Genomic DNA, 24,097 nt, shown 5'->3' on the forward strand with positions numbered 1-24,097 from the left:
GGTGAAGAGAGCTCCTTTCGGCCACGACACGTAAGGTCTGGAGGACCTCAATTTTCGTAAATCGCATTCTCATGACCTTCGTAAAGAGCTTCGCTTAGTGAGTACGCGAAGAGCTAGCTTTCTAAAGCTAGAGATGGATGATGAGGATCGAAGAAGGGCCCAGGACCCTGGAGGCCGGATGGAGACTGACAACGTTTTCAGGACTTTTCCAGGGGCAAGCCGCATCATGACACCCCCTGGAAGCCCCTCGGTCTCGCTTCTAGGGTGCCCGACCCCTCTAGCCCCTCCAACTGGGCTCCAAGTTAAGGCAAGGTACCGCCCGCCAAGTGCTGCACGGCTTCAGTGGCCACCAGGACATGCAGGTGGTACCTGGCCATCCCCACCCGAGGTGACCTCGAAAACGGCCCTACACAGCGACAAAGCCGCTGGACTTGAGGAGGATTGGCGCCCTGACCCCACAAGCTTCGATGGATGTGAAGAAAGAAGATGGATGGACGGGATATGTTCTAGAGAGACTAGACCAACCCTGGGGCAGGTCACGTTGGGGGTTGGAGGCAACCTTGGAGAAGGTAGGTACAGTGCCTTCCGTAGTCGTTTCGGACGAGCCAGACATAAAGGGAAATCCCCTTCCGCATCTTAATCTGCGCCATCTTGAAGCTTTCTTTGTCTTACCTAGGTCTCTCTCTTGTCCTCTTTTTTGGGCGCTGCAACTCGGCCAAACAGATTGTCTAGGGCACTCCCTGTTCTTTGCAGTTTGCGCTGTCATTATTACCTATTATCGTTGTTTGTTACTACCTTGCCAACCTACCCAACCTATTATTATTACAGTACCTAACCTACTCCGTTGGCGGCTGTGCCTCTTCCCCGACTGACCCGGCTCCGTTTCTGCGCGGCCTGCCAGCTGTCTCCCTGTCGCCCATTGCCAGCAAGTCTTTCAGAGAGCGGTCACCTTCTTACCTATTCATTCTCTCCTGTTTCTCGTCCTTGGGATCGACGGTAACCGCCTCGGCTTTCTCTCTCACACACTAGTCCCACGATCTGGACTGCCGATCACACGCCTTTCCGAAACTCGGTGGCTGTAACTGCGGCAATGCGACTGTAATCCTTTGCGCCTACCAACCTAAACACCTTCTCTCGGCGGGATTTGTGAAATCCTACAGCTCCCCTCGGTCCTGGGTCGCTTGACGACAACCTCACCAAGGCTCTGGAAGCCAAAACCTCCAACTTTCGTCCATTCTCGAATATTGCCAGCGTATAACCATGGCATACGACGGAGGCTACGGCGGCCAACAACGATCTTACGGGGGTCCAGCGCCACAAAGGCCTGCCCCGCGACAGCAGGGCGGCGCGCCTCCGCAACAGTACGGAGCACCACAACAATATGACGATTACCAAAATGGCTATGGATACGATGGCTACAATGAGGGTTACGGGCAGGAATATGGGGGACAATATCAGGATCAAAACTATGGACGAGGGCCACCTCCGCCTCAAGATCCGTACGGACCTGGGCCAGGTCGCGGTGGACGCCCGATGCCTGGTGGCCGCGGAGGAGGACCAGTTCCTCGCCCACAGACAGCTGATCCCCATCGAGGACGCGGATATCCTCCTCGGGGAGGCATGGGCCCAGCACCAGATCGAGGCATGCCCAATGGGCCGCCTGGGAGAGGCGGTATGCGACCTGGTCCTTATGGCGCGCACTCGGATCCAGCAGGTGAGTCCAGCACGCGCCGTGTAATGCTTTTGTGCTGACCATGACCAAAGCACGCCGTGCGCCAATGACAAATACGCCCCCTATGAGCCCTCGAGACGCGCATTTTGGAAATCAATATCCCCCACAAGGTCAAGGACGACGGCCAGACATGGGGCATGAACAGCAGATGGTTGAACAAATGTCCAACATGGATTTGAACCAGAGATCAATGATGCCACCAAACGGTCGCCCCAGTTTTGAAAGTCAGCGAGGTCAAGGCGACTATGGACGACAACCCGCGAATGGTGGACGAGGCCCTCCTCCCAGAGGATATCAGCAAGGTTATCAGGACTCAAGAGGTGCCCCCCAAAGGCAGGATGCAGGTTATGGACCTCAAGGGGGGTACGGGGGGTATGACGATGGATATGGTGGCGCGCAAGAGCCCCCAGCTGGTGGCTTTGGTCCGCCAGCTCGAAGCATGACGATGCCTGTGGAGGATACTAGGTCAAGAAACAATCCGCCTCCTCAGCGGATGGACCCGGCGCAATACAGCACTCCTGCTGGTCGAGGCATTCCTCAGCGGCCTTCGACCGCTGGAGGCCACCGGGCACCTCCTCAGAGATCATATACTGCCAATCCGCAAGTAAGCGCAGGTGGGCAGTACGGCGGAGAGTATGGCGATGGACAGGGCTATCGAAAACAGTCAGCAACATCGTATGATGATGTCTATGACTCTTACTTCGATAACCAGCGAGATAGCAACGGATCACAACCGCAGCAGAACCGGGGCAGCTACCCCGACTTTGACGCAATGCCATCCCAGGGCAACCGTGGTTCTTTTGAACAGTCGATGCGTCCTGCGGCTGAGCAGCCTCAACGTGGAGCGCATCAGACGGCTGTGCTGAACCATGCCAAGTCGCAGCCTTCGCTTCGCCAACCACAAGCTGCCGTATTCGAGATGGCGGGTGATGTACCAGATGTCCCCCCAGTTCCACAAATGAACGCCCACCGAGGAAGCTATGATCAGGCCTACCACGGCCACGGCCACGGATCTGGAGGATATGACCAGATGCCTCCAAGGGGGCCAAGCGCGCCTCCTGCGGCCATGAACGGGGCACGAAATGGAGGACCAATGAACCCAGACGGCCTGCCCTCGCACCCGGCACCTGTACGCCCAGGACTCATGCAGGACTCGGTGGTCAATATGGGCAACAAACCAGCTCCTGTACGAAACTACGGCGTTTCCACTCCAGCTCCTCCACCTCAGCCCCAACAGCAACGACAGCCTCAGTATCAACAGCCTCCACAGCAGCAACCTCAATATCAGCAACCCCCGCCGCAACAATCACCACCCCGAAGCAATGGTCAACGTCAGCCTGCTCGGGATGAAGGCCCCGTTACCACGCAAGAACTGGAGCACCTAAGGATGGTGATCAAATCCAACTCGAGCGATCAAGACTCGGCTCTCAAGTTGGCGAGGAGATTGGTGGAAGCTGCTGACGTGCTGGCGCCTAAGATGCCTGATCCCAAGCAACGTGGCCGAGCCCGCGAACGATACTTGATCGACTGTCACAAGATTCTCAAAAAGCTCTCAAACGCGCAGAACCCCGACGCCATGTTCTTTCTGGCAGACTGTATCGGCAGAGGTCTCTTTGGTGAACCCGACAACAAGGAAGCATTCACCCAATATCAATCTGCGGCAAAGCTTGGACACCCGGGAGCAGCTTATCGAACTGCAGTGTGTTGTGAGATTGGACATGAGGATGGCGGCGGCACGCGGAAGGACCCAATGAAGGCGATCCAGTGGTATAAACGGGCTGCAACACTCGGCGACCCTCCTGCGATGTACAAGGTGGGAATGATCCTTCTCAAGGGTCTTTTGGGCCAGCCCAAGAATCCCCGGGAGGCGGTAGGATGGCTGAAGCGGGCGGCCGAGCGGGCAGATGCCGAGAATCCCCATGCGCTTCACGAGCTTGGCCTGTTGTACGAGTCGGCGCAGCCCAACGACGCCATCATCCGAGACGAGGCATACGCGTACAGCCTGTTCCTCCAAGCTGCCGAGCTAGGCTACAAATTCTCCCAGTATCGGCTTGGCTGTGCCTTTGAGTATGGCTTGCTAGGATGCCCCATTGACCCTCGGCAGTCCATCATGTGGTACTCCAAGGCGGCAACACAGGAGGAGCACCAGGCGGAACTTGCCCTGAGCGGATGGTACTTGACGGGCAGCGAAAACGTGCTTGGCCAGAGTGACACAGAAGCATATCTGTGGGCGCGCAAGGCGGCCATTGCCGGACTGGCAAAGGCCGAATATGCTATGGGCTACTTTACTGAGGTGGGCATTGGAGTCCCGCCCAACCTAGAAGATGCAAAGAGATGGTACTGGCGAGCCGCCGGTAAGTTGATGTCCAACCAGGCCTTGAGGATGCAGACAACTAACTATTTCTCACAGCTCAGGACTTCCCCAAGGCCCGCGAACGATTGGAGGACCTGAAGCGCGCAGGCAAAAACGGTGTGCGCCAGCGAGAACGCATATCACGCAGCAAGATGGATAGGCATCAGGAAGGAGATTGCGTTGTGATGTAATCATGACAGTCGTCTCTCGAAGCTCTTGAATGGATGTCGATGACTGAGCTGTGAATAGCTCGAATGGCGTTTACGATAGTAAAAGATGGCACGAACTAAGATGAGATGAGAGAGGCAGGGTGTGGTATACCCATGATTATTTGGCGCAACGTCTGGATAGGGGGGATCTTGGGATGGATGTGGTGGCCAAGAAGGCGTTGAATCTGGCGTAATTGGATGAGCATGTCGCGGTTGAAAAGGTGCGGGCTTTTGGTCAATTTCTGTTCAAGGAAACTTGGTACAAATAAATCAAATACAACATTTCATAACGAAGGGTGGCGCTCGTTACGGTGAAGGTCACAGTTGGAACCAAGCTGGGCATGTGAGTTTCTCCAGTCAACAACCAGATACCTAAATGAATGAGCTAAGCACAGCCAAACCAACTTAAGCTTCATATCAACTACTTGGCAGACGCATACTCATCCTTGAGCTTAAACTCGGCCGGTCCATACTGGCCAATCTGCCTCCCGAGAGGCGTCATGTCAAGCATCATCAGAGTCGTCAGCACCGTCTCCCCACCTCTCGCAAACGTCGAATACGTATGATAGATCTCGCCGTCCTCCTTCAGAAAGACGCTATACCCAGGAACATCACCGCCCTCCCACCACGTCTGACCTTTAGCCTCGACCTCGTCCTTTGTGCGAAAGTTGAGCAGATCTTGACCCCTGGCCTCGTCGATGGTGGCGAAAAAGTCATAGTTGAAGTCGGAGTCGCCGCTCGAGTACCACGGCCAGGTCCATCCGTTGCGCTTCTTGTACTCCTCGAGCTTTTCAGCCGGAGCACGGGACACGCATGCAAACGCAGTGTTCTTGAAGTTAAGGTGTCGCGGGTCAGGCAACGACTCGCCAACGTGAGAGCAGCCGCGGCAACCCTCATCGTCGCCGGGTTTGAACATGAAGTGGTAGACGATGAGTTGATCATTGTCCCCAAAGAGGTCTGCAAGGGAGGTGGTAGTGCCGTCAGGGCCCTCAAAAGTGTAGGTCTTTTCGACCTTTACCATAGGGAGGTTGCGGCGCTCGGCGGCGAGGGCATCACCTGCTCGGGTGTGTTCCTTTTCCTTCTCCAGGAAGGCTTTTCTGGCTGTGAGCCACTCTTGGCGGTTGACGATCTGTTGGAGGTGTAAGATAGGGGATGTATATATGGGCGCAAGAACTTACCTTGCGTGTCATTTTGATGATGTTGAAATGTAGTTGTAATCAGAATTGAATAAGAATTGTTGTGAATGTTGAGCAACATGAATTCATCTCAGTCAAGACACTCGCTCATCTTTATACCCAAGACAGCCAGCAGTATCACAAACATAAAGCCGCGTCGTATATCTCGTATAGAACCTTTAGCCATGTCGTTCCGTGAATACCTACATTACCTAGTAGTTCGGAGAACTGCGGGGTTGCTGCCTCGACGGCGCATCCTCTACGCGTCGAGATGGGCGCGCCTTAACTGCAACTCTGCGTCACAGCGACGCCATTTCGTCGCCATGTCACCTGACACCAGGATCTGCGAAGTGCTGAGAATTGAGTGAGGATTCGTTGAGGGCATCACGGGGCTTCAGGTCACTCCGGATTATTAATCCAACGCACCAACTATGCCCTGCGAGAATGAAGTCATGTCGTTTAGCCCAGGCAACCAACGTCGATCATTGCTGGGTGAAAAGTTTGGTCTCATGTTGGAGAGGACCTCGATCCATTCGAGGTGAGCTTCGTTGGAGCACTTGAAGTACATAGTGAGCATGCATGTAGACATTCTTGATCAACTCTAACACTATCCTTGTATTCTCGTGTGAGCAATCTCGAACCGGAGCAACTCTCTGCACCATACCGACCATCCTCATACCACGACCATTCATAACGTTTCATAAGTCTGCTGAATAACCCAGTGCTTCTCCCGAGTGTCTGTGAAGGCCATCGTGTAACAAGAGCCAGTCCGGCTATACCAATCTATCCGGCTTCATACCATGAAAATGCTATTCAAACCGTTGTCCGAACCCCCATGACCGGAACATAACATGCAGTCTGTCATGATGCCCATGAATGCCCGTCCCACGCCGTAACCAATAATGAATGAACCAAAACGCTGCAAAACATATGCATATGCTGTATCATGACGCCAAGCAATGCTGCCCAACTTCTAGAGCAATCTCTAGAACATCGTCTAGAACCTCTCCATTAGGTTCGCCCGGACTGTCCACATCCGAGCCCTCTTGCCGTAAATGTACATGGGGATCGTTCCCAGCATCAGAATAAGCTGGATAATGCCGATCCATATGTAAACCATCTTGGGGCCATCTGCGTGCAACCAATGAGTAACAAAGAGGCTGAAAACGAGGCCGTGAAGCACATTCTTGGAAAAGTTTAGAGTCACCAATGCCTCTCCGGCATATTGGCGATAGCTGTCAACGCAGAACGTGATAGCCGTGGTCGAGCCAAGGGAGCAGCCGAAAGAAACGATGCCAAAGAAGATGGTTGGAACAATCCAATGGTTCTTCTCTTCGGCTGACCATCCGAATCCCATGAGGCCTATGCATGTGCTGACCAAGATGGGCGCAGCCATAACGAGACGAAACTCGGGCTCGTAGAGTCCACCATTACGGCGAGCCATTGCCTTGACGATGATGTCACTGACCTTGCCTGCCACGCCAGTTCCCAGGATTCCGCCCACGAACGGCGAGACATAAACAAGGCCTGTCTGGAGAGCATCAAAGTCGTACGACTCTCTGTTGCGATAGATCATGGCAATTGACTCGGAGATGACGATAAGCCAGCCAACAGAGCAGGAATACACCGCTGATGACCAAAGAACGGCCGGATACGCGTACAAGATAAATGGTCGAACCATGACCTTGAGCCAGCTGTCGTGGTTGAGACGCCCATGCCAGGGCCTGAGTTGCTGGCTAAATGTCTTGGGAGGTTGCTGGCGGAGGTTGTGTGTGTAAGCTTGGACTTTGGGTGGTTCCCTCAGTCTCGAGGCGTCCATCTTCTCGCTTTCAAGATTAGGACCCGACTTAAATGAGGCCACATTGGATTCGCTCCCAGTTGCACTGCTGAAGTAGGGAGGAGTAGGTTGAGCGGGCTCATTCGAGGGGGAATTCGCAGTCTTGGATGGGGTTGGGTGAATGACCGTGGCCGTTGATTCTTCAGACGCAAAGGCTTCCGGGCTTTCTCCTTCGGCATTCGCAAAACCAACATGAAGATTCCTGTGCCGGTGGCTAGGACCAGGAGACGCCGGTTCCTGCCCCTCCGAACCAGCACCTGCTCCTAGCTTGCCGTCCTCGTGCTGTCCTGCTGCAGCGGCTGGAGATGCAGGGACCTCGATTTCGCCCTCCAACTTAAGAGCTTCTTCCCCTGTGTCTTGTGTTCTATGACGTGATGACAGTCGACGGAGAAAGCTTGGTCGCTTCGACGGCACATGTGGCTTGGGGTGAGGAGTTCGGTCCCAAAAGGTCTCAGGGACGAACAAGAAGAGAAGCACAGCGCCCAGACCAATAATCATGGCCAAGATCCTAGAGGATTGTCAATCAATAGCGTGACTAGGATTGCGGTTATGGATACTCACCAGAAGACCCAACGCCAACTCAGGGCACCAATGATGACCGCACTAACAAGAGGGACCAGGTTCTTGCCGCCAAGAAGCAGCAATGTGTAGATACCGATACGGTAGGCTCGCTCGTGCAGGAAGAAGATCTCGGCAATGGTGGCGGATGGGAGGCATTCCACCGGGCTGACTGCAACGCCTTGGAAGACTCTGGCAGCCAGGAGAGAGTTGAACGAGGGGGACCAGGCGGCCCAGAGAGATGTGCCAATGAATAGAATGGCACTTGCAAGATAGACGGGGCGCTTTCCCCAGAGGATGGCGGTAGGAGAAAATATGACGGAGCCCAGGCCCATACCCATCATGTAGAGTCCTGTGGTCAAGGATACCCTCTCAACGTCGACATTGTACGTTTGTGCAATGTCTGTGAAGCCGGCGGCCACCAGAGGAGTTGTGCCGCCACCAATCATGCAGTAAAAGCCAAGTGACAAGAGGGCGATGTCCCGTCTCCATGAAGGCCAGTTCAGAGGATCATTGGCCGAGTCCTCGGGTTGGGGTTCCAGAATGATGGCGCCATCGCTCGTCTTCTTCTTTTCTTCTTGCACCTGAGGGCGGTTTGCTGCTGAAGATGCCGAATTCCTGCGTGAGCTGACTGGGAAGCCTGTGGGGATAGATGAATGCGAGTTCCTTGCCTGCACGTTCCGAAGACCAAGTGGCTCATTGCGGTGAGAAGCAAGAAGTAGTACGGATCCTATCTGGTGTTAGTCTTTTCCCAGATCTAAGCGCTTCCTTGCCACTGACCTGGAACTTCAATGGTGTCCTTGTCGTTCAGCACTCCCATACTCCATTTCGATGGCTTCCATCTGCCACCTGAGGGAGTGCTGGCGGCGGTTGAGGCACCAGCGCCCAAAAGGCGCCGCCACTTCGGAACATCTGGCTTTTCTGCCATGATGGCTTCTCGGCTGGCTTGTTGTAGCTTTCGCGGCAGATGCGAAAGTCAATTGCGCCGGGAAAAGTTCAAAGGGTGAGAACCCTGAGAGGTAGGGATAATTGATGTGGATAGTGATTTCTGAACCCCGGTGGGTTTCCTGGAGATAAAGACGAAGGTGGAGATAGCGCCGAAGTGAAGATTAGGTATGCCGGGTAGGTGAGATATCCGTAACAATAGTTGAACAGGGGATTGAGGAGAATTACTCCTTGTCTGTAGGGTAGAGGCAGAGGGTTTGTTGTTCGAGAGAATCCTCAGTGTCTGTCTGGAGGAGTAAACAAATCTCGAGGTGCAATCTTCCTCGTCTGGAGATGTCTTGCCCTGAGCAGGCCGGTGCAGAGCTTGACGTCAGAAAGGAGAGCACCACGGGCACCTGCCGAGATTGACTGTGCTGCTGCTGCTGCTGCCGTTGATGAAAGGGAAAGAAGACAGGACTCGAGAGAGAAGGGAAGGAGGAGAGTCAAGATAAAGAGTCACCAGACGCCGAGAAAAGAAACATGAGTAATGACCAAGAGATAGATCATCTCAACACCCGCACCAAGCGAAGCGAAACGAGTGACGGACGGACCCCGGCGCGGAGGTGGAGGTGGAGACGGAGGCATCCACAGGCGGCGACGGCGGCAGAGCAAAACGGTTGCAGTGAGCACAGCTGACGAAGGGTCCTCGAATACACAGCTCGGCCGGGGCGGCTCCAGGGCAACGCATGACCACCCCAGCGCTGTCGCATGGGGTCTATGGTCCCTGTAACTGGTAGAGGGAAGGGTCCGTTGGGGTCCTTTGGCTGTGGTCTCTGCAGCCACTAGATCGTATCTGGGGTGCAATGACATCATTTCCAAGCTCTTCTTTCATCCCTTGTCGCAAACTTTTGGGGCGAGCCGCAGCGCGGGCCCTGCACTGCGGGCGCCTTTACCTTTAACCTTGCATCTCTTTCTCATCTACTGCAGTGAGACTTAACTCACCTGCCATATGCTATCCTGAGAGTTGTTTGCTACTGTACCTTGCAACTTCAGATAGAATGCGTACTACTCTATCGTCTGGGCTACGGCCCCTCTACGGGATGGCGCCTTTAGCCAAACCGCCGCCTCGTATGATTTCCCGAGCCCTCTCAACCACCACCCCGCGGCAAGCCAAGAACCATATATACGCCCCGTGAGTGCTTCTCTGACCTCCATGCGCATCACATGAGCCCGCACATGGCCCTTGTCTTGCACCCCCAACTCCCCCATGTCGATCGTGGAGAAAAAGCCGACTCCCTCCTTGTTTTTCTTACCGCTAGGTGACGTGCCGATCGTCTGGGCTATACTGACCGCTCCATCCTAGCATCCGCAACAACGACTCATTCTCAACCTACCTCTCTCTCTCGACCTCGTCCCGCACACCCCTTCTCACCCTCTGGACCGCATCCTGGTGCTCAACCTGCAAAGTCGTCAGCCCCCTCATCCGGGAACTTGTCGAGTCCGGCGTGGGCGAGGATGAGGGCGGCGTTTCCCTTGCTACGGTCGAGTTTGACTCGCCCGATATCATGTCCGGGAGCCCCAATCTTGCCATGACCTATATGATCACCAGCATCCCCACGTTGCTGAGCTTTGACGGCGGAGAGGCCCAGACGGCGACCAAGCTGGCGGATGCGAGGAAGCTTTCCGACAAGGAGTTTCTCAAGGAATGGATCAGGACTGAGGCTAAGAGGCACGGAGGTCGCGGCGGAGGCGGCGGAGGCGGCGGAGGTGCTTCGTCGGCTTTTGGAGGATTATTTGGGAGGTGACGACCCGAAGAGAACCTCACCAACTCCGATGTCCTACTGCCATCCTGTAAAGCACCTGCCTTTCTATCATGTATAGTATCCTTCTTCAAGAAAAGTCCAACTGTGCCACTTGCTGAAAGCTGGATGGCTCTTTACTACCTAGGTTACCTAGGAAAGCAGCGCCTAAAAGAGCAAACCTCGTTCCCAGATCAAAGTGATGCTACTCCTCCTCTAACCACTGCTAGCCATAACAGGCTCCATCAACATTGCATCTCCATCCATATCATCATTCTGTCGCCCGCGCACGAACCACGCATCTCTCTAATTATTAGAAATCCATTACCATGGCGGTACCTCCCCCCCATATGCTGATACCCCCCACCCCATGGAGCTTCCTCCGGGAGTGCCTGAATACCCCTTGGAACACAGCTTTCGCCAATCTGAATGGCATCATGCCCGCTTGTGCGAGTGGCCGGAGCTCTACGTCGAGGACGGACTTTACACAATAACCCTCGGCACACTCATCAAAGCGCCCTCCGACCAGCGAGGGTGGTATCGTATCATTCGAAAGCTTGGGTTTGGATGGGACTGGACAAAGTGGCTCGCCCAACAAGAGTGAGTTTATACTACACATGATCGCCTGCTGTTGCCGATGCTAATCATGAGCCATAGAGAGGTACAACTTGGGCAGCCCCAGTATATAACCCTCCAGATTATGTCGGTGTCGAGGGGCGCTATCACCAACATAGGGAGCCTATCAATGGCTCTAAGAGCTTCCCATGGTGATCTGGATCCAATGCACGTCAACTGTCCTCGGGCTTACGCCTTGCAAGGCCCCAACGGCATTCATGCGTGTCTAGCATACCAACCCCAGTATATACCATTTCGCGGTTCCCTCCAACCTCTAACTTCGTATCCCCCAGACCTTGTCCAGGGACCTGAAGACCAAGTTTTCCTTGAAAAGATTCGGCACACGTCTGACAGAGTACATGCGCCGCTGCATTTGACAAAGATCTCCCCTATTCTTCCGACACGCGACGATTACGATGGAAATATCAAAATCAAGCTAGGCAATCTGGGATTTGGTAAGATGTTGGATAGGGTCGCCGTTGGTGATGCTGACCTCGCTCTCGCAGCCTTCCCTGTCGGAGAAAGTGTCAACAGGTGGCGTTCGATTGCCGGACCTTACCAATTTCGAGCTCCCGAAATGGTCGAGCCCGTCGAAGAAGAAATATCACGGTGGCCTTCCACTGGAGGTGTCGACATCTGGGCCTTTGGGTGTCTTGTGTATAGACTCTATACTGGCTACCACATCCTTCCAGAAATTATGTTCAACAAGGAAGACCCAGAGGTTCCGATTTTGCACTATTGGTTTGGCATAGCGCTCATTTTTGGCCGGCTCCCAGACCAATTCCTGAGGAGATGGCCGCACATGGGCATCTGGTTGGAACCACCTGTGACCAGGCGCTTCCCCTTGATAGGCTTCGAGCACACATTCAGAGCAAACGCGCCCCTTGACCTGAGCGAGGAGGAGGTGGGTTCTATAACTGACGTGATACGATTGGCAATGGAGGTTCCCCCGCGCCCGAGGCCCACAGCAAGTGAGCTTCTTCAGCATCCTTTTTTTCAGGGTTAGACAATGGGTGTGTCATAGGTTGTGTCTAGGTTAACATGACAATACAACTCCAGTTCTAGGGCAACCTGATATGGATATGGACTGCTTTGGGATGATAACATGACTCCGGCAATGAAAACTGTGTATTTATTAGAGTCAATTGGCCATGAGTTGCGGTATCGTATCACTTATTTTAGCGTCCGTCTATCATACTTAGTGTGAAGATCGAGCGATGGCTTAAGTGGGCATTGTCGCAGTTTGTGGCACGCTGCCAGATTAGGCAGATGTTGAGGGGCAGAACTGGGCGATCAAGCATTGAAGCGATATCCACGGCATTTCAATTGGAAAGGGCAAGATGTTTGTATCGAGATCAACTCAAACTGATCGATGCATTTACACTCTCACGAAACCGTCAAAGCGACGAGCCGAGCCGGTCCAGATGACGGCGACTAGAGGCTCAATGACACCATCAAGACCCCTGTCATGGCCCGCATAGAAAAAAGATATCGTTGACGGCTTGAACCCTTATCCTGCGACCAATCAGAGCCCAGCGCGAATTGCCGATCCAGGGACTTTCTGTCGATCGGGTTTTTTTACCTTGCTCGCTCGCTCGAGTCGGGACGGATGAGGGTTTCGCGCCTCTTTCTGATTATCAAGCCGTTCCGAACCGTCGACGACTTCTACCCATCCATTCCAATATATGGCTCACCCTCCCACAATGTCGCACTCCTTTTCCCCTTCCTCATCCCAGTCGGAGTTACACACTCTGCAGAAATGCTCCTCCTCTAACTCGCATCACCGGCCTCGGAGCCTGTCCTGTTGAACCGAGAGATTTACGATTCCGACGCTGACCCTGACCCACAAAGACGAGACCAAGACCCAAGACCGAATGCGACTACGCCCACTTTGGCATCGAGCGAATAGATTAGATCCCGCTGGGTCTTTTCTATATCTATTACTCGTCGATTAATCCTGCGAGATTCTTCTCTCCTGCCTCTGTCATCCCATCCTCCTCCTGCGCAATGGACCCCCTCGTGGCCGCGGAGCTCGCAAAGCTCCAAGACGACGGCGTCGCCTTTCGCGCCCGCCAGCGGCACGTCCACCAGACATGGGCGCGCACTTTCTCGTCCCTCCCAGAACTGTATATCCAGCCAGAGTCGCTGGCCGAGGTGCAAAAGGTGGTCAATCTTGCGCGGAGGTGTCGTAGACGCCTGGTGACGGCGGGATGCGGTCATTCGCCGTCAAACATCACCTGCACGTCGAGCTGGCTCGTCAACCTCGACAACTTTAACAGGATCATCTCTGTGGACAAGGAGACGGGTGTGGTTGTCATGGAGGGAGGGATCAGGCTGTATACGCTGTGCGAGGAGCTTGAGAGGCATGGACTTGCTATGCCCAACCTTGGGAGCATCAACCAGCAGTCCATCAGCGGCGCCATTTCTACTGGTACTCACGGCAGCAGTTTGCGCCACGGTCTCATGTCAGAGGACATCATCTCTCTCAAGGTCACCCTCGCCGACGGGACTACAGTCCAATGCTCCAAGGACACAAAACCCGACCTCTTCCGAGCCGCCCTGCTCTCGCTGGGCGCACTTGGAATCATCACAGAGGTCACCTTCAAGGCCGTCCCGGCCTTTAGCCTCAAGTGGAGGCAGGTCATTGACACCGATTACAAGATGTTTGAGGCCTGGAACCACGAGCTGTGGACGCAGAGCGAGTTTGTCAGGGTCTGGTGGTTCCCTTACACGAGGCGTGCTGTGGTTTGGCAGGCGGACAAGACGGACGAGGAGCACCGTGATCCACCCCAGAGCGGTTACGATGGCGCCCTTGGATACTATGTCTACCACAACCTGCTGTACATCGCACAGTACGTCCCGAGGGTTCTTCCCTGGGTCGAGTGGTTCGTGTTTGGCATGCAGTACGGCTTCCGCAACGGAACAAGCTCGTCGGCCATTCAGCCGAGCCGCAAGGCCCTCCTCATGAACTGCCTCTACTCGCAGTTTGTCAACGAGTGGGCTATTCCTCTCAAGAAGGGCCCTGAAGCTCTTCGACGGCTGAGTTCATGGCTCAATCACTTGACGCCTGACGATCCCGACTATGTCCCCCACAACATCCCCTTTTCCGCTGAGGGCCTCTACGTCCACTCACCTGTCGAAGTTCGTGTGAGTGACACTACACTAACCTCCAACGCGCGACCCTACCTCGACATCACCGTCGACGACGGACCAACCCTGTATCTCAACGCCACGCTCTACCGACCCTACTGGCTGGACCCTCCCTGCCACGACAGGTACTACGAGGCGTTTGAGTGGTTGATGAAGGACCTCGGCGGCAAGCCTCACTGGGCAAAGAACTTCCAATCCCACCGCCCAGAGATCGAGGCCTTCTACGGCAAGGAGCTTGACTCTTTCCGTGCAGTGCGGGACAGCGTCGACCCCCAGGGCATGTTTGTCGGACCGTGGCATCGTGACCGGATAATGGCGGACGGTGCAGGACTTGAGCTGGAGGAGGTGGAGATGCGGAGGGAGCAGAGCAGAAAACGAGGCGTAACGACGTTTGGAATCATTTGATAGCGTTCAAGATTATGACGTGGCTCTCACGAGGAATACGAAAAAGGTTTACGATATGGCTTTGATACGACGTGATGCATGTCCCGATGAGTACAAACTTGAGTGTGTAGGAGCCTCGCACCTCAAGACCCCAGTGTATACCCTGTTATCCTCAAGAAGTTTATGAACCTTGCGCATTGACTACATCTCGGACTAAATATAAAAGGCTGGTAAACGCAACAGGTTCTCTAGGAACGGTGGCCGCTAGGTATACTACTAGGTACGGGAAAGGAACGACGATGTAGCCCACGGCAGCCAGTCAATGGCCGCCTCATTCATGCCCAGAGGTGGTTTTTCTAAATCTGTCGGTAGCCGGACTTCTCGTCAATGTGTCGGTAGCGCTCGCGCTCCTTGCGGTCCTTGAGAAGGCAGGCGATGCAGAGGATAAAGATGGCGTCAACACCTGGGAGTATGTAGTTAGTATACTGTGCGGTATATCGAAGGACATGAACTAATACATACCAACAAGTCCAAAGACAACGGTAAAGATGCTGTCGATGTGAAGGTTTGAGAAGCTGGAGATGGCTGTCGCGCAGCCTCGTAGAAGAGCTGCGCTCGCAGGGCTGGTGCACGTAGTGTCCATGACAAAGGCGGGTGTGGTACTGTTGGAGTATCCGCAGCACTCAAACTGTAGCTTTCGTTAGCAGTATTTTCGCCATTATTCGGGTTTGACGTACAGAAACCTGGATCAAGCTCTGGATCTCGGGTTCTTGCGCAATGTAGATGTCGAAGAATTGCTCCCGAATCCTCAATGTCATGACCCAGAGAAAGACGCCCACACACATGGTGAAGATGGCACAGAAAGTCACCATGTATCCGGAAATCTTGAGAATGCTTCGGGCGGGCATGACGAGTCCTGGCAGGGTGACGGCAAACGTGGCGAGGATAAAGGCGGCATTGACAATACCAGCGGTGAGAGGGAATCGCTGGTGAAGTAGATTCCTTGTGGCCTGTTCGCCATCCTGGGGAGCATCGTTCATTTGGCTTCTGACGACCAGCGAGAAGACCAGCTCGAGGATGCCCGAGGCGAGAAAGAGAACGTCGGCGGCGACAGCCGCAAGAAAGACTTTGTTGGCCATGGTGGCGATGTAGGTGTTTGGTGTAGTAACTGAAAGAGCAAAGGAAACCGTCTAAACTGGAAATCGGAACACGCTTGCTGAATGGGATATCTCGTTTTCGTCCTCCTCTTTTCGAATGACTGATTATACTGTAGGAGTTGCTGCTGTTGGACGACCTGCGTCTTGGATATTGAGTCTCGTCAAGAGGTAGAAGTGAAGCGAGTAGACTGTTTTCAAGGGATCGACACTCGAAAAACGGTGACGATCTCGTTTCCGATAATTTAGTATATGAACGAAAGAAAGAAAAGACAACCGCCCAAGCGAGCTTGTCAAACGTAGGTACTGGAAGCAAAGAGAGAGTGTGTATGAACAAAGAGAAACTCCTGACAGCACCGCACAAGGGAGGAGGACAGAGGCAAGACGGCAAAAGGAAGGACAATGGAAAAACTCGAAAACACCAAGGCCAACCATGAAACAAGACCACGACTGGAGCGTCTCGGCAACATCTGATCATTGTCAAGATCCGCAACCGACACGGTTTCAGGGGATGGATCTTGACGCAGAGCTGCCGACGGCCGACGGGGCGAATGGTTCCACGCCGAGGCGGTGGCCAATCAGAGGCCCAAGAGCCTGGCCGAATACCCTGTTTGGGACAACGATTGTTGGAGCCAGGGACACTTGCGACTCAGTAGCAGCCCAACTATAGGCCCTGAGCAAGTCGCAGAGCCGCCCGACGGCAACAAGAAGTCTTCAACTGCCAGCAACAGCCGCCTGAGTGAAATTCTGGTATGATCTTCTGGCGTGACAGTGTTTCCCTTGATGAGATCCCGATCTTGATACTCGAGTCTCTTTCCTCGGCTATCATCATGTCTTGGTACCACCAGCCGCTTTCCCAGGCGTTACCCAGACTTGGAAGAGTCGACGTCGTGGATTGGAGGACTTTCCCCCTTGACAGATGCGACGACCTGAGGCTAGACACGATGAGGAATAGGCAGAGTAGGGGACACACTCACGACTGCGACGTCGGTGGAGGTGCTGCATAGCAGACCCTGGTTTGCCGTTGGGGTAGACGAGCTTAATCTTGGTGAAGATGGAGATGAATGCCCTTTGGGGGATGGTGTTGGGTTTGCCCAGCAGCTCGGACCCCAAAGCTCCAAGACAATCAAATAAAAGGTGAAGCCATCACCAACATCAATTGCGGATTGTCTCCAGTCTCATGTCTCTGCCCGGACCTATCCACATCGCTGCTCGACGACGGTTGCAACGTGCCGAAGTCTCGGCCAAGAAGACTCGACGGAGGCAGTAGTTCGCGACCCTGACACGTGCGGCCAAGATGCATGCATCCCTGGGCTTTGCAGAGGTTCGATCTTCTGGAGTTCACGGTCGACCAAGCCACACGCCTTGAATGTTTGCTGATGACATCAACATTCATGCAGAGAGAGAATCAGGATGTTGTCATCGAGCCCCACGATGGAAGGAAGGATGCGTCCATCGAGAGATCGAACAAGAACCGAGGCGATTGCGAAAGCGAAAGTAGACGGAAAACACCTATGATTCTTATCCCATACACCTCGTATGGACACCTCGACGACGCTGTCATGCTGCAAGTGAGAATAGCTGCAAGTCAGCAACTTCAAGCTCTTCAGCTCCTGCACTGACAACCATGACAAATCAGAAGACATCCACGGGGTCTCCTGCCCAAAGATACCTGGAGGAGACGACACGGGATCGCTTGCCTTGCCTGCCATGTTCCTTCCGCAGCAAATAAAATTGACCAGTGAGATGTCCGAGCGCAACCCCCACAAATATCATGCAATTATCCATAAGTCTCTATGGCCCCGTTAAACTCATAACCGTCTCTGGCATGCAGGCTGACCCACCTGCTCGCCAACTGCCACCTCCAGGCCACGACCCTCCATCTCATTTCTCCAAGGTCCAACAGCGAGGAGGCATCCCCTCCCACGCCACCAATGCTACTTTACGCCGTCATCGACCGTTCAACTGTAAATACGAAGATCTCTTGGCCTGCCGCGTGCAAACGCCTGCGTCGCCGTTCGCAACGCGATCATATCACGTTCGGCACTGTGTCTTCTTCGGGGAGCTTCCTATTTCGGTCAAGTCTTGTGAGCAGGGGAGGGCCCCCTTCACAACCTTAGCAAGCTTTGGCCCTGGGGCTAGGCCATCGAGAACTGGCTGCCCTGCCTGTCGCGCTCTCGACAGCCGAGAGGTCGAGCAAGGCCTTCTCCACCCGCTGTCGAACAAACAGACGCTGGAAGTGGAGGCTGGGCCTGGCACTTCCCCCGCTTCGGTGCAGTTGCAGCTCATGTCCGGGCCGTGCGCCAAGTTGCGAACAGAGGGAGAGCCAGGGCTTGACAGTCCCATCTCGTCCATCTGGTTCATCGTCATTCGTGAGTATTGTGTGACACCATTCCCTCTGCGGAATGAAGCATTTCTGCTTCGGTCTGTGCCTCCAGCCTTAAATGCAAGATGGAACTGGATGATATCTAACCCTTTTCGACCTGCGAATTCTCCAATGTCTTTGAATACGGCTTCGAGTTTAAAACCGCTGCTCGAGGACCCGAGTTTTTGCTCTGGGCATTTGCCTGTGCCCTTCCCCGCCTCGTGCATTTCGGCCGGCTCCGGAATCGACGCGACTCGACTTACGCCATCCGATCATGTCAAGGTGCACTTATTCCGCCCTAAGGGTCGCCCCTTCATCACGGACAAACAAGCCCTGGAGCCCTTCCCGCCACCCTCCGACGGAGCCGAGGCCCTCGTCCACCAATCCCCCCCATCCACTGTCACGGCGCTTCAGGATCCCCCGCTTCTTGGTCGGCGAGCTATCAGTGCGGCCGACGCGACTGCTCCACAGGCTTTGCTCCTCTCCAACAACAGAGGTTGGGACGATGGGATGACATGACGGTGTGCTCCCGGCTCAGACTGTGCTGTATCTCCATTGGAGCCCACCCCACCGACGCTGGCCATGGTTTTGCGCTTGAGCACCTCTGCTCTGGCCGATGCATGGCATGGCATGGCATTGTGCTCGCGGCCTCCGTGTCATTGAAATCGCCCACTTCACATTGACGGTGTCCTTGGAGGCTTCCGCCAATCATGCCCACGCCACCATGCGGTATATTTCCAGCATGGCTTTTTGGAGAGGGAACCGCCATTTGCCAGGGTCTCGATCAGTGTAACCCCGGTGGTCGGTAGGGTAGAGCCGAGGAAGCTAGGCCCGCCTATCCTCCGACTCTCCTCCGTTTGCTGTGGCTTCTTCATCACGGACCTTTTGGGTCCCATCCCCTGCGAACTAGGCGAGATGGCCTGGCTATGTTGAAAATGGGCCAGCTGGCATCGACATCTCTGTGGCATGTGTGAATCTGAAAAGCTAATGAAGCAAGACGGCACCTCAGCTCACAAAAGGCCATCGCTGAACCTGGCCGGCAACGGGGGCCCTTCTCTGGCAAGTACCCCATCCTGCTGCTGTATGTTGCACAAGCAGGGATAGAGAGGCGCTTGGAGATGGGTTGACCTCTCTGTCTTGCGCGCTCAGTCATTCTCGCGCCGAGAAAAGTCCCCCACTTGTCTGAGCAGATGATGCGACACGCGGTCGAGGCCTAGCTACCCAGACGCAGATGCACGCGCAGACAGGGGAGCAACACCATGTGCCATCTCCAAGACCGAAGCTGTTTCCTTTGTGTTTAATTGTCTGTCCTCAACGACGGAACACTTGTAGCAGCTGGCACTGTGCGACAGATCTGCGCTAACTAAGATTTGGTTGATTCCTAACGGGTCAAGAAGGGGAGGTTGGACATTGAACAAGCAAGCAAACAAGCACGAGGGACAGGGCATTTCATTTGGTTTGGACTGCCGCCCTACAGTACGGGCCAGTCGCAGGACGTGCAGAAATGTCTAAGCAGGTTGAGTTTGGCCAGGCACTTGGCTTCGGGTACTGGTGAAGATCTTGGTGATCCACGAGAGTCTGAGGCCAAGTTGCAAGGCACAGGATGTGAGAGCGTGTGAATGCAACCTCGGGGGAAGTCTTGATGCTGGGAGCTACGTTATGGTTCGTCACGCGGGCGGCATGCATGCGGCACAGAACGGCCCACTGCCTCAACGGCTCACGATAGCCAGGGATAGGACCGAGAGTGATTTGAGGCACCGCGCAGTGGTTGACAGGATCTCCCCGCGAGCAGTGGGAGCCGACTCCGCAGACTGTGTCACTCGCTTGAATGGGCGGAGCGGGATCCTGGTGGAGCACCGTGAGTGCTGTGCTGCTCGATGGCCCGAGTCGTGGGTCTTTGCCTCCACCAGACGAGCCAGCTGGCTGCCTGCCTAGCAAAAGGACTCGGTGCATGGAGAGAATCCGCTTCAGCAGAGTGTCAAATGTCAGCACAGAGCCGACGAGACGACCTTGCACAGCTGTAACGGTGGTCATTCTGGGTGTGGTCCAGGGGAAGAGACACCAGGCAGTGGCTGATGGTGGAAACGGGGCACCAACAGGCGCAGATGCATGTCGTTGACAGGGCCATCCGTCATCACTGACGTCCCACCCTGCCTGTCTGTCTGTGACCACGGAAGAAGCTCATCTGCCTGTTGGCAGGTTGGCCGGTGCGAATCTCGGTCCACGAGTTTCTGATGAATGGTTGAAGCTCTCTCATGCACATCAAAGACGGGAGAACCTTGCGGATGGTATGTGATGGGCTCATTTGATAGACGGTGAATGGATGAATTGAACGAGATGGGGTCGGGTCCATCATGGAGAAGCCTTGGACAGGACAGGGCGCGGGTACATTGGAGGGATCAGCCTCTGTTGCGTTCATCTTCAAGCCCCTCCTTGCAAACGACTCTGTTGGCTTGCCTTGTCTCTTTATACAGGGCGATCTCTTCATTGTCCACAGGAGCGTCCGTGTGCAGGACGGCTACAACCTCACTATGCCTCCTTTGATCGCGGGACCAAGATGACATTCCCCATTCCCGTCCCTGTCCCCGAGTTTGACGGAGAGCCGTGGGCCAACCATTGAGGCTCGACTCGACTCGAAAGGGCAAACGCACGCAAGCAGCCGTGGAGACGGGGAGCAGATGGGGGATTTGCCAAGGGCGTGTTTGTCTGGGGCAGAGGGAGATGGAGCTGGAGCCGTGACAGGAGGACTCGGGAGTTGGGCAGGGCGTGTCAAGGCCATGGGGAGCCTAGAATCGCGCTGTGTTTGTGTGTCGTGTCTGTGTCAACTGTACTCTGTACTGTACTGCCATCTCTGCATCATTGATGGGTCTCTCTCTCCTCTTTTCCGTCTCTGGACACTACTATCCATCAATCAACCACCATGTATCGTGTCAATCCATCTCTTGACATTTATTACGACTCCATCATGCTGCATCACACAGACCAGACCCCATCTTGAGCTTTCATTCCACACGTTTGGGCCCTTTTCTAATCTCCCGACTGGCAACCAGCTCCAAATTCCCTCGCACTTGGATGAACCCATATCCACACAGACCATGCACCTCGATATACGAAGTACCTTGATACAGGGCACTTGCAGATTCTCACACCAGCTCTCACACGAATACCCACAGCCCACTCAGGCGCGGAATCCCGGTCGCACCAGCAATGGCGCGCTGCACGCAGCAACCCACCCGACGCTTGAATCGCTGACTCCCTAACTCAGCAACAGACAGGCCAAATCCGAGCCTGTGATTGGTCGGTACTGGACCTTGCATCCCATCCATCCCTTCCCTCCTCAGGCTCATCTTGCACCCATTCCACTCGTGGAGACTCCGAGCCCGTTCCGCCGCTGCAGCCAAAAGCTTGCTATCTTAGCACCACCGAGCAAGCCCCCCTCTGGCGAACAAGCTCTCTCCCCCTCCCCTCGAGATGAAAGAAGGCTGTTTCTCCTCCTCGCCGTTTTGTTTCCGTAGATGCTACGTACAGAGACATAGTACGAAAAAGCAAAGAAGATACAAACGTAGAAGAAAATAATGAAACAGAAGAACAGCGTCGCTTCTGTTTGCATCCATCCACTGGCCGCCCACACCCTGGCATTTTGAGTACCTACCTGCCTGAACTTTTGGGCTCCTTGTAAGCTTCGAAATCTGCCCCACAAGCTACGCTCTCCACTCTCAGACAAGTGCCTCGTCAATTGCATCCGGATACCCATCGGCCGCAAGCATGGGTTGGCAGAAACACCAACACGTGCTAGAAGGATATCTTCTTCCTGCTTTGCAGGCTTTGCAGTACAAGTGCCTCGCCCCGGTTGCATATCAAACCCTGCCACTTCTATTGTCCGTTATTGTCACAATCCCTCGTCGCCGCCGCCGTCGTCGGGACCCCCCTCCCCTGCTCTCTCACTTGGTTTCGTCGCGCGCGCACTTGCACTTGCCTCGCCTGGCCTCGCTTCTTTCCCGTCCGCGCCACCCACGCCCTCCACAGCCCGCACCCAGAAAAAGGAAAGGGCCCCCCGACCCAAACCCAGACACACCCAGACCAGACTCGAAGCAGCAAACAGCAAGAGCGTGCCCAACCAGGTTTCTGCGACAAGAAACGCAGCGCACCGCAGCTCCCTCCATTTTCTCTCCGCTCCCACTCCAGATCCAGTATAGATCCATCGGCACCACGCTCAAAGCAGTATCTCCACCACCTTTTTTTCTTTGCTGCCGTCGCGGTTCGTTCGTGGTAATACAGACACGAGAGCTTTCTCTTTTGAGATAAAATCGAACCCAAGCCCGTTTGAGACGATCACTCATACAGAAGACGCCATGGCCGACATCACAGATCAGCACGACCAAACCTCGCCCACCGAGCTCGACGAGTCGCAGAACGTTGGCAATGGCAGCGCCGCCACCGAGTCTCGCGGCGTCAAGCGCCAGCGTCCTTCAGCAGGCGACGACGACGACGATGATGACGAGAAGGGTGGTCGCGAGCGTCGCAAGATTGAGATCAAGTTCATCAGCGACAAGTCTCGGCGACACATCACCTTTTCCAAGCGCAAGGCCGGAATCATGAAGAAGGTTAGTTTCTCATCATATACACCTATTATCACCATCAGCATCATCGTCGCCATCAAAGAGAATGACTTGGAGCGCATTCAGTCAAATGCGCGTGTCAATGCCATCTCTGGACACTCCTCCGCTACCCATTACCAATCCTTCGCTGCCTCTGGGGCCGATCCAACGCCGTGTCGCGTTCAAAAGCCTTTCAAACTGCCCGCTCTCTCTGCATGGCGCGCAATCAACTTGACGTGTCAATCGCTAATTCTCAACCTCTTCCATCTAGGCATACGAGCTTTCTGTCCTCACGGGCACTCAAGTCCTTCTTCTCGTCGTCTCTGAAACCGGTCTCGTGTATACATTCACCACACCCAAGCTCCAACCTCTCGTAACCAAGGCCGAGGGCAAGAACTTGATTCAGGTACTGTCCCATTTACTCACATGGAGCGCGTCAGCAGCCTCATACTGGCTGCACACGTGTCGCGCATCAAGAAGACCTCCGGCTGACATAATCTAGGCATGCCTGAACGCACCCGAACCCACGCCTGGTAACGAGAACGGCGTGGATGGTGGTGACCAGGTCGAGTCTCCGGAAGAGCCCGCCAACCAACATCTCCCCCCTCAGGGCAGCCGACCCGGCATGCCCCAGAACCCTCACATGGCCGGCAACTATATGCCCCCCAACATGCCCATGGATCCCCAGCAGGCTTTGGCGTATCAAAGCTACGTGCAACGGAATCAGGGCTACGGTTCAGGCATACCCCCGCAACCGGGCATGCCCTCCAACAACCACCACCAGTCGTAATGACGTACCATCACCAAAGATGAATCTTTGGTCTCTGATACCCGGCGCTCAATGCTTGCTCGAGACGCCGCCTCTCGACCTTGCGCGTCCCTTCTGGACATCAGAGTTAGTCTTGCGAGGTCCTGGTGATATGGCGTTGGTAGGGTGTTGATTTGCCACCTGCATTTTTTTTTCCATTTATTTCTTATCCTCGGTTCGCGTTGTTGGCTTTGAGGCCTACAGCAGGCCTGATGGGCCTCGGTGCTGGTCTTTGTTAATTACGCCCGGCAGGCTCTGTGCCGTTCACCTTGGCTGGCCTATGCTGTCAGCATGGTTCACTGGTGTTGAGTATGTCGGCAGAAAGTCTGCAATCCGAGTAGTGGCGCGAAGGCCACTCCAGAACGCCTCTCGTCTTTTTGGCGAGGGCTATGCGAACGGAGTAATTTCGTCTCCCGCCTTGGGTGGCCTGCAGAAG

At 54.7% G+C, this 24,097-nt stretch overlaps 6 protein-coding genes and 2 pseudogenes across 8 annotated transcripts, besides 2 other annotated features; 5 read left to right on the forward strand and 3 right to left on the reverse strand.

Moving 5' to 3' along the window:
• Nucleotides 1-1,260: 1,260 nt before the first annotated feature.
• NCS57_00411200 (uncharacterized protein) lies at nt 1,261-4,276 on the forward strand (the record flags this gene model as incomplete). Its single annotated transcript, XM_053054087.1, has 3 exons — nt 1,261-1,714; nt 1,765-4,086; nt 4,143-4,276. 3 exons carry the CDS (start codon nt 1,261-1,263, stop codon nt 4,274-4,276), a joined length of 2,910 nt encoding a protein of 969 aa, XP_052916247.1.
• A 439-nt stretch (nt 4,277-4,715) lies between these two features.
• On the reverse strand, nt 4,716-5,484 carry NCS57_00411300 (uncharacterized protein; the record flags this gene model as incomplete). The annotated part of the gene is made up of 2 exons (XM_053054088.1): nt 4,716-5,423; nt 5,473-5,484. The coding sequence occupies 2 exons, from the start codon at nt 5,482-5,484 to the stop codon at nt 4,716-4,718; spliced, it is 720 nt and encodes a 239-aa protein (XP_052916248.1).
• Nucleotides 5,485-6,466: 982 nt separating this feature from the next.
• On the reverse strand, nt 6,467-8,804 carry NCS57_00411400 (annotated as a pseudogene). Its single transcript has 3 exons — nt 8,645-8,804; nt 7,868-8,594; nt 6,467-7,814 (listed from the first exon to the last, which is right to left on the reverse strand).
• Nucleotides 6,467-8,804: a sequence feature.
• A 967-nt stretch (nt 8,805-9,771) lies between these two features.
• Nucleotides 9,772-10,593, forward strand: NCS57_00411500 (Thioredoxin domain-containing protein; the record flags this gene model as incomplete). Its single annotated transcript, XM_053054089.1, has 2 exons — nt 9,772-9,980; nt 10,152-10,593. The coding sequence occupies exons 1-2, from the start codon at nt 9,847-9,849 to the stop codon at nt 10,591-10,593; spliced, it is 576 nt and encodes a 191-aa protein (XP_052916249.1). The 5' UTR covers nt 9,772-9,846.
• Nucleotides 10,594-11,368: 775 nt separating this feature from the next.
• On the forward strand, nt 11,369-12,106 carry NCS57_00411600 (annotated as a pseudogene). Its single transcript has 2 exons — nt 11,369-11,657; nt 11,709-12,106.
• Nucleotides 11,369-12,106: a sequence feature.
• A 1,103-nt stretch (nt 12,107-13,209) lies between these two features.
• NCS57_00411700 (D-arabinono-1,4-lactone oxidase) lies at nt 13,210-14,757 on the forward strand (the record flags this gene model as incomplete). Its single annotated transcript, XM_053054090.1, has 1 exon — nt 13,210-14,757. One exon carries the CDS (start codon nt 13,210-13,212, stop codon nt 14,755-14,757), a length of 1,548 nt encoding a protein of 515 aa, XP_052916250.1.
• A 335-nt stretch (nt 14,758-15,092) lies between these two features.
• On the reverse strand, nt 15,093-15,875 carry NCS57_00411800 (uncharacterized protein; the record flags this gene model as incomplete). Its single annotated transcript, XM_053054091.1, has 3 exons — nt 15,093-15,199; nt 15,259-15,424; nt 15,474-15,875. 3 exons carry the CDS (start codon nt 15,873-15,875, stop codon nt 15,093-15,095), a joined length of 675 nt encoding a protein of 224 aa, XP_052916251.1.
• Nucleotides 15,876-22,607: 6,732 nt separating this feature from the next.
• On the forward strand, nt 22,608-23,643 carry NCS57_00411900 (MADS-box domain-containing protein; the record flags this gene model as incomplete). The annotated part of the gene is made up of 3 exons (XM_053054092.1): nt 22,608-22,859; nt 23,125-23,259; nt 23,356-23,643. 3 exons carry the CDS (start codon nt 22,608-22,610, stop codon nt 23,641-23,643), a joined length of 675 nt encoding a protein of 224 aa, XP_052916252.1.
• Nucleotides 23,644-24,097: the final 454 nt, after the last annotated feature.

The sequence above is a fragment of the Fusarium keratoplasticum genome, chromosome 3 (assembly GCF_025433545.1).
Source record: "Fusarium keratoplasticum isolate Fu6.1 chromosome 3, whole genome shotgun sequence".
NCBI lineage: Eukaryota > Fungi > Ascomycota > Sordariomycetes > Hypocreales > Nectriaceae > Fusarium > Fusarium keratoplasticum.